The sequence below is a fragment of the Armigeres subalbatus genome, chromosome 1, assembly GCF_024139115.2.
Source record: "Armigeres subalbatus isolate Guangzhou_Male chromosome 1, GZ_Asu_2, whole genome shotgun sequence".
In the NCBI taxonomy this organism is placed as follows: Eukaryota; Metazoa; Arthropoda; class Insecta; order Diptera; family Culicidae; genus Armigeres; species Armigeres subalbatus.
Window position 1 is genome coordinate 283275877 of NC_085139.1, and position 12325 is coordinate 283288201.

Below are 12325 nucleotides of genomic sequence, written 5' to 3' on the forward strand. Positions count from 1 at the left end.
ATCAGAAATCAGCTGCAGCTGAAATCGGCATAATCGGTGTTTTGTTTAGAGGCGATTGAATAACAGGAGTTTATTTTTCTTCTAAAAATCACGTTTCCTCGATTATCTTTTAAGAAATATGTTGCTAATCCCGAAGTGTAGTTTATTACCACAGTTCAGTCCATATCGCCACATGCTTCAAGCCTTATCCGTTCGATGGAAATCGTCAGTGCCATCCAAAAAACAGGAAGATGATTTCAATTCCGAGTATGGTGGGATTAAAATCAATACCAAACCGACACACCAACGGATGGAGAAGCGTAAGCCTCTGATGAAAAACATGTTCGTCGGTGTGGTGGACACCGATTTGCTGGTATACCCGGAATCACTCAACCGCGACGAACAGTCTCGGGTCGTTTCGGAACGAGAATCGCTCGAAAAGATGGTCCAAGAGAACAGCGACTCAAATGATTTACCGGAAAAGTTGCGCCAAGCCGGTGTGTTTGCCCTGCAGTCTCCGTTGAATCATGGCGGCAAGCAGCTCATCGAAACGGAGCTGGCATACTTCAATGAAATTATTGCAAAAGACTTCGCGACGGGTCTGATTTCCGGCCAACATAACGCCATCGTTGATTTGCTGAATCGGTTTGGTTCCGACCAGCTGAAGGAACGATCCATGGAAGCATTGAGCAGTGGTCAGATAACTGTGGCTAGTGCTCTGTTAGAGGAGGAAGCACCCTGTGGAACGATGTTCAGCACGATTGCCTCGAGGGATGTGGATGGAAGGCGGTGGTTGTTAAATGGTTCGAAATCGTTTGTCTTGAACGGTGATAAGGCTAGCCAGCTTCTGGTGTTGGCATCGACCAAGACGACGCAGCAAATAAACTCCTCAGACACCACCATAACGGCGTTCCTGGTCGATGCAAATTCGAAAGGGGTTCGGAAGACCGGAGCCAACGCGACATTTGGGCTGGAGGATGTGAAGCAGGTCACGGTGAGCTTCGATAATGTTGAAATTGGAGACGGTGAGTTAAATAATATGATGGTTTGGTAGTAATTGCCCTACCGTTATTCTCAATATTAATCATATTGACGAAAGCAATTCTATTCTTTATCTCCTGCTTGAAATATTGATTTCTTTTTGTAGAACATATCATCGGCCAAGAAGGTACCGGAGCAGAAGTATTGGTAGAACTTTTGAAATCTACTCGCGTGCAAACTAGCGTTCTAGGAGTTCAGCTGATGAAACAGTTCCTCAATTCCCTAACAAAGTACTGCACAGAAGCAAAAACTGGCGACGGACACATCATGTAAGAAGTGTTAAATAATTAAATTCTAGAATTCACGAAACTTTGATTGTTTGATCTTATTTCAGAGACATTGAAAATGTCGGTGAAGAGCTGGCCAAATCAACCTGTGCCATATATGCCGCAGAAAGCATGATATATATGACCACTGGATTACTGGATGATTTCGTGGGACAGGATGCTGAAATGGAAGCTGCCATCACGAAAATTTTCACTGCTGAAAAATTAATGGAGATAGCCATAAAGCCATTGAAATTCGTCGGACCGCAAGCTTTGACCAAGGGTCACCCATTGGAGGCATTGTTCCGTAATTCGGTGCAGTTTTTCGGACAAACCGAAACAGTCGATTCGGTCAAACTTTTCGTCGCTCTGAGTGGTTTACAACACACTGGGGTAAGTTTGATTTGTATCCGTTATTTAAACTAGTAATTGATGAAGGTATATTTAATAGTTGGCAACCCACGACAACATCCGCAAGGATCGCAACCCGGCAATGAACCCTGCACATGTGATATCGAAAATGTTCGATAAAAATACAATCGACAACCCGAAACAGTTTGTCAACCTGGAACACTATTTGCATCCTTCACTGGATTCCGCTGGGCACTGGATCGAGTTTTCCATTCAACGGTTGCGACTGGCCACCGAATGTGCCCTCTCGCGACACGGCAACCACATCATTTGTCGGCACATTGAGCTGATTCGGTTGGCCGATATGGCGGTGCTGATCTACGCCATGTTAGCTACGGCGTCACGAGCATCCCGCTCCTACTGCATAGGACTGCGACATGCCGAGCAGGAAATCTATCTGGCGAATAATTTCTGCAAGGAGAGCAGCGAAAAGGTGCGGGTGCTAGCCAAACAGCTCGAACAAGGTCAGTACATTACCACCGATAAGGATTATATCGAACTTTCGCAATATCTGTTCAAGCAGAAGGGATACTTCTTCGAACATCCACTGACGAAGAATTTTTAGAATACAATTAAGGAAAATATAAATGTTATGGAATGTTAGTGCAAACAAATTGATTTATTTTGAGATTAGATCCGAAATGGTCTGGTGCATAGACTGCAATGTTTTGGTTGAAAATCGTTAAGAAAATTATTGTGAGCTTTTTAGTGTAATGTCTTCATCTGGAATAAGACTAGTTTGTACTATCCCATTCAATTCCACCACTTGATTGTACCTTGACAGATACGTATTTCGACCTCACCAGTAAAACCGTCTTTAGTGTCTCGTACTTGACTCGACTGCGTTGAACAGGAGAAAAACGGAATGTCAAACCCAACACAGTTGTCAAATAAATACAGGGACGTATACACTTTGAAACTCACAGAATCCGCCATTACCATGCGCGAAAAGGTGGATAAACTGAGCTCCAAAAGCGTTCTTCAAGAATTTTAATAAAATGTTCGACTTCACTGAATAAATTAAGTACAAGGTTTTTTAAAATAAGTTTCATGGAACATACACATGATAGGGGTGATCGGGGCAATATGGGCCACCTATGGAAATCATTCCGAAAAGCGCTGAAAAGCTCAAAAAAGCATCGTTCAAATGTAGTTGACTTATACTAGAGAATGTTACCATTCATATTTCGTCGATGAATGACGAAAAATGCGTTTGGAAATTGTTGGAATGCACTTTTGAAAATGTATTGATTTCAATGTGTGTTCCCGACTATACGGGGCAATATGAGCCACCATTTGGGGCAGTATGGGCCACCCTTCCAAAACCTTTATTTAGGCGAAAAAAGTATCGATATTCCTACAACAGTTGTGAGTATTCTATATCAAATAAAATGAAAAAAATGCACAACAGCGGACTGAACTGATTTGCCACTCTTCACCGTTTGAACAGCCACATTTCAATTGGTCAATGGTCATTTTTTCTGTTTCTATCGCAGTAATGCGCTGTTGTAATTTTTTCGTAATGAATCTTACATATATGATAATATTCTTGTATTTGAATACTGAAATTTGAACTTATACGCATTTTAAGGCCAGATATCTTGTTCTATGCAGGTATGCCCATATTGCCCCATAGAGACTGGTTTTGGGGAAAAAAAAAGTTTTATGATAAATTCAGATGTGTATCAATATAAACATGTGTGCACAATATTCAATTTTAATATATCTTTTGATTGTAATGTATTTTTGACCTGTATTTTAATCAGTTTTGTGTCAAAACCTTATTTATAAACTTGAAATCTTATAATAATTTTGCCTATGCAGTGAAAATTTACATTTTCAAGTATATTTTCATGTTTGAATTGAATTTTAATGCGGTTTTCACGTTGATGCATATGTGGAGCATCCTCTTAAAGATCATATAACTTTTACATGATAAAACTTGTCAATAAGCTCAAAATGAGGGTGGCTCATATTGCCCCGTATGTTCATATTGCCCCTACTGCCCCTACACTGGTGGTTTAACTCACAGAAATACTTACTAATTGAAACTAAAAGTAGGCTTTAGTAGATTTCCGCAGAAATTTTAAAATTTCCGTATTTTTTATCTACGGATCCGTAGAAAGCATTCAATTCCGTAAATCTTTCTAAATCTAAATCTCACGGAACTTTCCGTAGATCTGGCTTCACTGGGTCTGATTGTAGGATCTGCTTAAACTTGATAAATGATTTCTGACATGCTTGATTCCAGCGAGGATTCCAGTTCCATTTCGTATTTTTCTTGAGTAGGGCATCAAGTGGTTGACGTAAATCATGCATGAACCTCACAAACTTACTGTAGTAGTTTATCGCACCCAAAAACGAACGTAGGGATTGAACATCATGAGGCGCTGGCATGTTAATGATTGGCTTAACTTTTTCTGGATCAGGTCGAATTCCCTCGTCATCAGCGATAAGTTCAAGATACTTGATTTACTTACTTATGGATCCTGTACACCTCCAGTGGTGCAAAGGGCCGACTTGAAAGATCTCCATCCTGAGCGGTGCCCGGCTATCGCTTTAACCTGTTGCCAGGTTAGATTTCGGTCGACTTCTTTTATTTCTTTATTGAGGCTTCGCCGCCATGAGCCTCTGGGTCTGCCTCTGCTGCGATGTCCCGCTGGGTTCCAGTCTAATGCTTGTTTACAGATTTCGTTTCCGCCCCTACGTAGAGTGTGGCCGACCCAGCCCCACTTCCGATCCCGAATTTCTGTTGCTATCGGCCTCTGGTGACAACGACGATGGAGCTCGTTGTTTGAGATCCAGTTGTGAGGCCACCAAGCCCGAATTATGTACCGCAGGCATCTGTTAATGAACACCTGCAGCCGTTGAGTGTTCTCCACTGATACACACCATGTTTCGCTAGCGTATAACAGCACAGATTTCACGTTAGAGTTGAAAATTCGTATTTTGGTGCGTTCACTTATCTGCCTGTTTTTCCAGATATTTCTTAAACTCGCAAAGGCAGCCCTTGCTTTCTTGATCCGTGCGCCTATGTCGATTTTGGTACCTCCATCTGACGCCATTTGGTTACCAAGATATTGTAAGCTTTCTACATGTTCCACTGATTGCCCGGCTACTGTGAAACTGGAAGGGGTCACCGTGTTTGCATTCAATGATTTGGTTTTGTTGACGTTGATGACCAAACCTGCCGAAGAAGAGGCAAGGTCGTTGAGCTTACTCTACATATCAGAGCGCCGTTGAGCGAGGAGTGCAACGTCATCAGCCAATTCGAGTCGTTTATAGGTGCTCCATGGCACGGCAAATGCTGGGTAAAGCGTACCATTGGTACTTCGCGTACCTGAAGGAATAAAATAGACCCCATCTCGCGGTCCTTAGCCTCTTACCCAGCAACTCCTATTCCTACCTCCCCGCGGTGCTGGCCGGGATACGAGCAACCTTAGGGAAGATCGGGTAACCAACCCCGGTGGGAACTATGGTCGTATGCTGACAGGGAAGGGGGGGGTTTGCTCCTCTCCGGAGGTGCAAATCTTATTGAGCGTCTGTTCTCCATGTCAGGATCGGCTCACAACAGCGTCTGTTCTCCATGTTAGGGGCGGCTGATCATCGTCCGAGTGCCAGCGAGGGACTCTTAGTGAAACTGTGCACCATGGTCCACCGGAAATTAGGAGGAATGGTCCTCCGGAAATTTAGGGGGTTTGGTGTCAGGCCCTGCGAGCCATCCAAAAAAAACTCACGCAACGAACAATCAACAAGAGAGTACGGACCGGAACCATCGGCGAAGACCAGTGTTGTAAAATGTCATTTGCATTCGTTTGTATAATTTTACCAGAACTTTTTTTAGAAGATAGCTATCAATTCATGAGGTATGACAAACTTATAGCGCTTAAATGTGCCTACAACTTGCCTACAATTGAGACATTGAGGTAAATATGTTATCTGGAATTTGGGAAGCAAAATGTCATTCAAATGATATTATGTCAAATGACACGTGACATTTTGGAGAGTTTTCACTCTCCAGCCTCAGGTGTTATACTTAGAGCAATGTACCCTTGGACAAAAGTATAGCCCTACTCAAGCGTTATGAGCACATCTAAAATTATGGAATAAATTTGGCTTCTAAAGAAAGTTATGAACGAATTAGTCAATTGACATGCAGATGACACACTCCGGAAGCACTGATGATGATAAGGACGCATTCTACGCGCAGCTGGAACGCAGCCAAGCCACGACGTCAAATTTTTTCTTTTTTTTCTGTCTTTATTAAGGAGACTTTCAGCCCGAGGCTGGCTCGTCTCCGGATGACGACGTCAAAATCATCATAGGAGATTTGAACGCTCAGGTTGGCCAAGAGGAGGAGTTTAGACCGACTATTGGAAAGTTCAGCGCTCACCGGCTGACTAACGAAAACGGCCTACGACTAATTGATTTCGCCGCCTCCAAGAATATGGCCATTCGCAGCACCTACTTCCAACACAGCCTCCCGTATCGGTACACCTGGAGATCACCACTGCAGACAGAATCACAAATCGACCACGTTCTGATTGATGGACGGCACTTCTCCGACATTATCGACGTCAGGACATATCGTGGCGCTAACATCGACTCTGACCACTATCTGGCGATGGTGAAACTGCGCCCAAAACTATCCGTCATCAACAATGTTCGGTACCGACGACCGCCGCGGTACGACCTAGAGCGACTGAAGCAACCTGATGTGGCCACTACACACGCGCAGCATCTCGAGGCAGCGTTGCCGGAAGAGGGTGAGCTCGATGGGGCCCCTCTTGAGGACTGCTGGAATACAGTCAAAGCAACCATTAACGACGCAGCGGAGAACAACTTCGGGTATATGAGACGAAGTCGACGGAACGATTGGTTCGACGAAGAGTGCAGACAGATTCTGGAGGAGAAGAACGCAGCGCGGGCCGTCGCGCTGCAGCAAGGTACCCGGCAGAACGTGGAACGTTATAGACGGAAGCGGAGACAGCAGATCCGCCTTTTTCAGGAGAAGAAACGCCGCCTGGAAGAAGCAGAGTGCGAGGAGATGGAACAGCTGTGCCGTTCTCAAGATACACGCAAGTTCTATCAGAAGCTCAACGCATCCCGCAAAGGCTTCGTGCGCGAGCCGAAATGTGCCGGGATAAGGATGGGAGCATCTTGACGGACGAACGTGTGGTGATCGAAAGGTGGGAGCAGCACTACGAGGAACATCTGAATGGCGCTGAGAGTACAGGCAGTGAAAGTCAAGGCAGCGGAGTAGATGACTACGTCATTTCAGCGGACGGTGGAAGCTAACCAGCCCCCACCTTGAGGGAAGTTAAGGATGCCATTCAACAGCTAAAGACCAATAAAGCAGCAATAAAGTGTGAAGATTTCGGGCGAACACTCCAGTTCGTTCGAATCGCGCCGGGGACTAAGACAAGGTGATGGACTTTCGTGCCTGTTATTCAACATTGCGCTAGAAGGTGTCATGCGGAGAGCCGGGTGTAACTGCCGGGGTACGATTTTCAACAGATCCAGTCAATTTATTTGCTTCGCGGATGACATGGACATTGTCGGCCGAACATTTGCAAAGGTGGCAGAACTGTACACCCGCCTGAAACGTGAAGCAACAAAAGTTGGACTGGTGGTGAATGCGTCAAAGACAAGGTACATGCTTGTGGGGCGGAACCGAGCGCGACAGGGCCCGCCTGGGAAGCAGTGTTACGATAGACGGGGATACCTTCGAGGTGGTCGAGGAATTCGTCTACCTCGGATCCTTGCTAACGGCTGACAACAACGTTAGTCGTGAAATATGAAGGCGCATCATCTGTGGAAGTCGGGCCTACTACGGGCTCCAGAAGAAACTGCGGTCGAAAAAGATTCGCCACCGCACCAAATGTGTCATGTTCTTCTTCTTCTCTTCTTCTTCATTGGCATTACATCCCCACACTGGGACATTGCCGCCTCGCAGCTTAGTGTTCATTAAGCACTTCCACAGTTATTAACTGCGAGGTTTCTAAGCCAGGATACCATTTCTGCATTCGTATATCATGAGGCTAACACGATGATACTTTTATGCCCAGGGTAGTCGAGACAATTTCCAATCCGAAAATTGCCTAGACCGGCACCGGGAATCGAACCCAGCCACCCTCAGCATGGTCTTGCTTTGTAGCCGCGCATCTTACCGCACGGCTAAGGGTGTCATGTACAAGACGTTAATAAGACCGGTCGGTAGTCCTCTACGGACATGAAACATGGACAAAGCTCGAGGAGGACTTGCAAGCACTCGGAGTATTCGAGAGACGGGTGCTTAGGACCATCTTTGGCGGTGTGCAAAAAGACGGTGTGTGGCGGCGAAGAATGAACCATGAGCTCGCCCAACTCTACGGCGAACCCAGTATCCAGAAGGTAGCTAAAGCCGGAAGGGTACGATGGGCAGGACATGTTGCAAGAATGCCGGACAGCATTCTGCAAATATGGTGTTCGCTTCCGATCCGGCAGGTACGAGACGGCGTGGAGCGCAGCGAGCGAGATGGGCAGACCAGGTGCAGAACGACTTGGTGAGCGTGGGGCGTATCCGAGGATGGAGAGATGCGGCCTCGAACCGTGCATTGTGGCGTCAAATTGTTGATCCAGTGTTATCTGTTTAGATGTAAACTAAATAAATGTAAAATGTAGGTGCTCCATGGTTATAGGCTGCCATAGCAGCCCGCGGTTTGGCTCACGGTCAATCGCACCTATCCGAATCTCGTCGATTACGATGAGGAACAGTAATACTATCGACAGACATATGATTTCTGTACAGTGATATACGTACCATGTTGTACGCGTACAGCAGCAGGATGACACACATATTTTTTTACCATTCGCCGTGTTACTATAGTATTATTTGCGTTACATATAGATTTTTTTACAAAATAATAAAATTGATTTTCCATTTTACATGACCTGTAAATACTATATTAAAATCCGACCTTTTGCTGATTATTTTGAACATTTTTATTATTATTCAAAACACACTTGGTGTATTTTCGATTGATGTAAAGAAAAACTACTATCTGTAAAACTGCTAAAAAGTAAATTTGTCGTTATCAAAATTATTATATTACAATATGTACAGCTATTTTGATTATTATGATTGACAAAAACGTAAAATCCCTATTTACGCCCTAACAAAAACTTTATTAAAACTGTTCCCCCTCCAATCGTGGAAACTCTTCGATATGCAAAATTTTCTGGCATTGTCTGTTGTCTTACAAATATGTAAGTATTTATTATTATATTCTTTATTATCGTGATTTAAAAAAATGTAAGTGCTCAGTCTGAACAATCACTGTGATTTTTTTCATTCTTCGGATTTTGAAGGCGTTTTCCTAACTTTGTAGATCTTTGCTAATTTAAGGATAGGTACTCCAATACTCTCACCTTTTCTGATATCCCATTTTCTTAGATTCTAGAGCTTCGATTGGATCATTATCATAATCTTAACTTTACAGAATATCTTCAGACACGTTTAACTCTGAGAATCATACAAATTCTTAATATTCCCACATTCTTTAAACCGTCCTGGGTAATCAAATACTTAAAATTCCTTAGATTCCTGCGTTATTCAGAGTTTGACAAATTATTTCAATTTTCGTTGATTTTTCAGTACATATACGGAAATGGCCTAGATTCTCAAAATTATTTAAACCTCCATTCTCCAAGTTCAGTAGACCCTCTAGAGTGTCCAAGATTTCTTTTTTCTCCTGGTTTTCGGATGTGGACCATTTTTTTAAATCCAATTTCTTACGAATTCCATAGCTCATCCAGAATTTACAGATTTATCATGTGGTAATGCGGGACATTCTCCGGGCAATTCGGATCAAGCAGGCTGATTCAGTGAATCCAGGACTGTAATGTTAAGGTGGTTATACAACAAAGTCACATATCGGCCATCTTGGAAACCACGTGCTTTTTCTGGTGATTTTTCAAGAGCACGAATTTAGAAAACCACAACGCCTATGGGGATGAAACATCCGTATATCGTTTGCTTACTTTTGCTAAACAATCGACTTTAATTTCAGCATTGTACGAAAATTATTACGCTAGATTTGAACTGTTGATAATAGGAGTAGGAAACCGTGTGGTGAGTTTGAAATTCACCACATGGCTTGATTGTATAATCACCTTAAAATTAGTAAAAGGATTGATGGAGATATCCATGCTGTTAGATCAGCGTTCCAGACTTGTTTGAAACTCAGAATTCAAAAAAGCTGACAATAGCAAAAGAAAATTATTTAAGGTCATCAAATATAACCAGGACAAACAGTTACAATATTTTTATAAATGTATGCCTACTGAACAAATCATTTAGTAAATTCAGTGATATGACGTGGCATATAAATTTGTAAAATAAGTAGTTTGAACTAAAATAGAATATACAAATCAGTGTTGGGAAATGAGTGAGCATGGTTCGTTCCATCCTCACTCACTCACTCATATGAGTTGAACCAGTTCTACTCACGCGTGAGTACTCACAGGTATGGTGAGCACTCACGCGTGAGTAAACTCACGCCTGAGTGAGTAAAACTGCTCATTCGATTTTTTTGGTGAGTAAGTGAGGAAATAGGTGTACATATTTAAAAATATACTGTACACGGAAGAAATAAACTACCCAATAGTGAGTTTAATTCACCCAACCTCGAACATCCGTACGGGAAGCCAAAATTGAGTAAGTAGGGTCGAAGTAGTTTGCCTTTACTCCCATGTTAAAAAAGTACCCAACGGAAAATTTATTGACCCAAATTTAAGTTTAATTCACTCAATTTCGACCTCAGGTAATAAAACTCAACATTGGCTTCCCGTATTGAACTGGCGTCGTTGGATTGTTTGGCTCTTTTGTTTTTGACAACAAAAGAAAGAGTGGATGAAAGCGAAGAGAAAAAATAACTTAAAAGTAAGTTTAAAAGTACTCAATTTTGGGTACTTTTTTTCTTCCGTGTAAGGTTAGCAATAATTGAAAATGCGAATTTCCTTAGTCAATTGAAGATCATGAAATATACGTGTACATGTTTGTGTTGAGGTGCGTGCTTGAGTTTAGTTGCGTGTTTATGTTTTGGGTGCGTGTTTGTGTTTAGTTGCGTGTTTGTATTTTGGTGCGTGTTTGTGTTTTGGGTGCGTGTTTCTATTTAGGCGCGTGTTTGTATTTAGATGCGTGTTCATGTTTTGGGTGCGTGTTTGTGTTTAGTTGCGTGTTTGTATTTAGGTGCGTGTTTGTGTTTAGTTGTGTGTTTGTGTTTTGGGTGCGTGTTTGTGTTTAGTTGCGTGTTTGTGTTTTGGTGCGTGTTTGTGTTTTGGGTGCGTGGTTCTATTTAGGCGCATGTTTGTATTTAGATGCGTGTTTGTGTTTTGGGTGCGTGTTTGTGTTTAGTTGCGTGCAGGGATGGGAACGGTTGACATTTCTTTTTATCATTCATTCTGCCACGCAGTAAAATAAAAACAAAACCACGGCAGCCGCAGCAGCAGCCACGACCAAGCAGACGACAGTCAGCACATGATTTTATTATTTTCTCTCCCCACAATTAACGTTTCTGTACGCTCATTTCAAGATGTATGACCGTTTTTGGTAGTAAATGATTATTTCATTACTCCTTGCTCATTTTAGAGACTAAAACTAATTAATTAGTACCAACGGCTAGCATTCTTTCTAGGCTTTGCGCCACAGGCAATAAAACCCGATTCTGTTCTGTTTGCGCTGCGCACGAACCGAAACAAGAAATCTCATGCAAATGCTGACCGCACCGACGGCTCGACTCTCACGCAGCAGTAAACAAACAGTTTGCCTTATCGGCAAAAAAAATGTCACAATGAGGCGTACATTTTTTTGGAAAACTGTTTCGGTTTGTGCGGTGCATGAAATTTGACCGGATTAAATGTAAACATTCGCATATTCACAGTGTTTTACTGTACATTTCCCAACACTGGTTGCGTGTTTGTATTTAGGTGCGTGTTTGTATTTAGGGACGACGAGACTACACGATGAGAAAATAAAATAAAATTAAATACTTGCGGAGCGCAACGACACACAACCGCCTTCGTCAACCACTCGTGAAAGGAATGAAGGTTTGTGTTTAGTTGCGTGTTTGTATTTTGGTGCGTGTTTGTATTTAGGTGTGTGTTTGTGTTTAGTTGCGTGTTCATGTTTTGGATGCGTGTTTGTTTTCAGTTGCGTGTTTATGTTTAGATGCGTGTTTATATTTTGGTGCGTGTTTGTGTTTAGCTGTGTGTTTGGGTACGTGTTTGTGTTTAGGTGCGTGTTTGTGTTTAGTTGCGTGTTTGTATTTTGGTGTGTTTGTGTTTGGGGTGCGTAGACTACGAATATAAAAATAGCTAGAAGGGACATGCGTTATAGTCAAAGCTTTCAATATTATTTAAATTTTTCAATAAATTTCTGTACCACCAGACGTGGTTCGATCATTTAGTTCAAGCACAGACAAACAGACATAACACTAGACAAATTTCCATCGTTCACTGATTTACTGGTCAAATAATCATTAGTTGGCCAATCGATCACTCGTGGCGTGTGCATCGAATTTACTCTATTTTGACGTTTGCTCACTACCGCCACCTAGTTCGTGATTAGTCCAGCTAGCTGAAGTTAA

General features: G+C 42.7%; 1 protein-coding gene across 1 annotated transcript; it reads left to right on the forward strand.

Moving 5' to 3' along the window:
* Positions 1 to 2307, forward strand: LOC134215059 (complex I assembly factor ACAD9, mitochondrial). The gene is made up of 4 exons (XM_062694317.1): positions 1 to 1004; positions 1127 to 1289; positions 1355 to 1679; positions 1738 to 2307. Exons 1-4 carry the CDS (start codon positions 119 to 121, stop codon positions 2260 to 2262), a joined length of 1899 nt encoding a protein of 632 aa, XP_062550301.1. The 5' UTR covers positions 1 to 118; the 3' UTR covers positions 2263 to 2307.
* The last annotated feature ends 10018 nt before the right edge of the window (positions 2308 to 12325 follow it).

What these genes read in the sequence shown, in the direction of transcription:
- LOC134215059 (XM_062694317.1), top strand. Translation starts at nt 119, where the DNA reads ATGTTGCTAATCCCGAAGTGTAGTTTATTACCACAGTTCAGTCCATAT. An exon ending in TAATGTTGAAATTGGAGACG is followed by an intron (nt 1,005 to 1,126) that starts GTGAGTTAAATA and finishes TTCTTTTTGTAG; the next exon opens with AACATATCATCGGCCAAGAA. An exon ending in GTGGTTTACAACACACTGGG is followed by an intron (nt 1,680 to 1,737) that starts GTAAGTTTGATT and finishes TATATTTAATAG; the next exon opens with TTGGCAACCCACGACAACAT.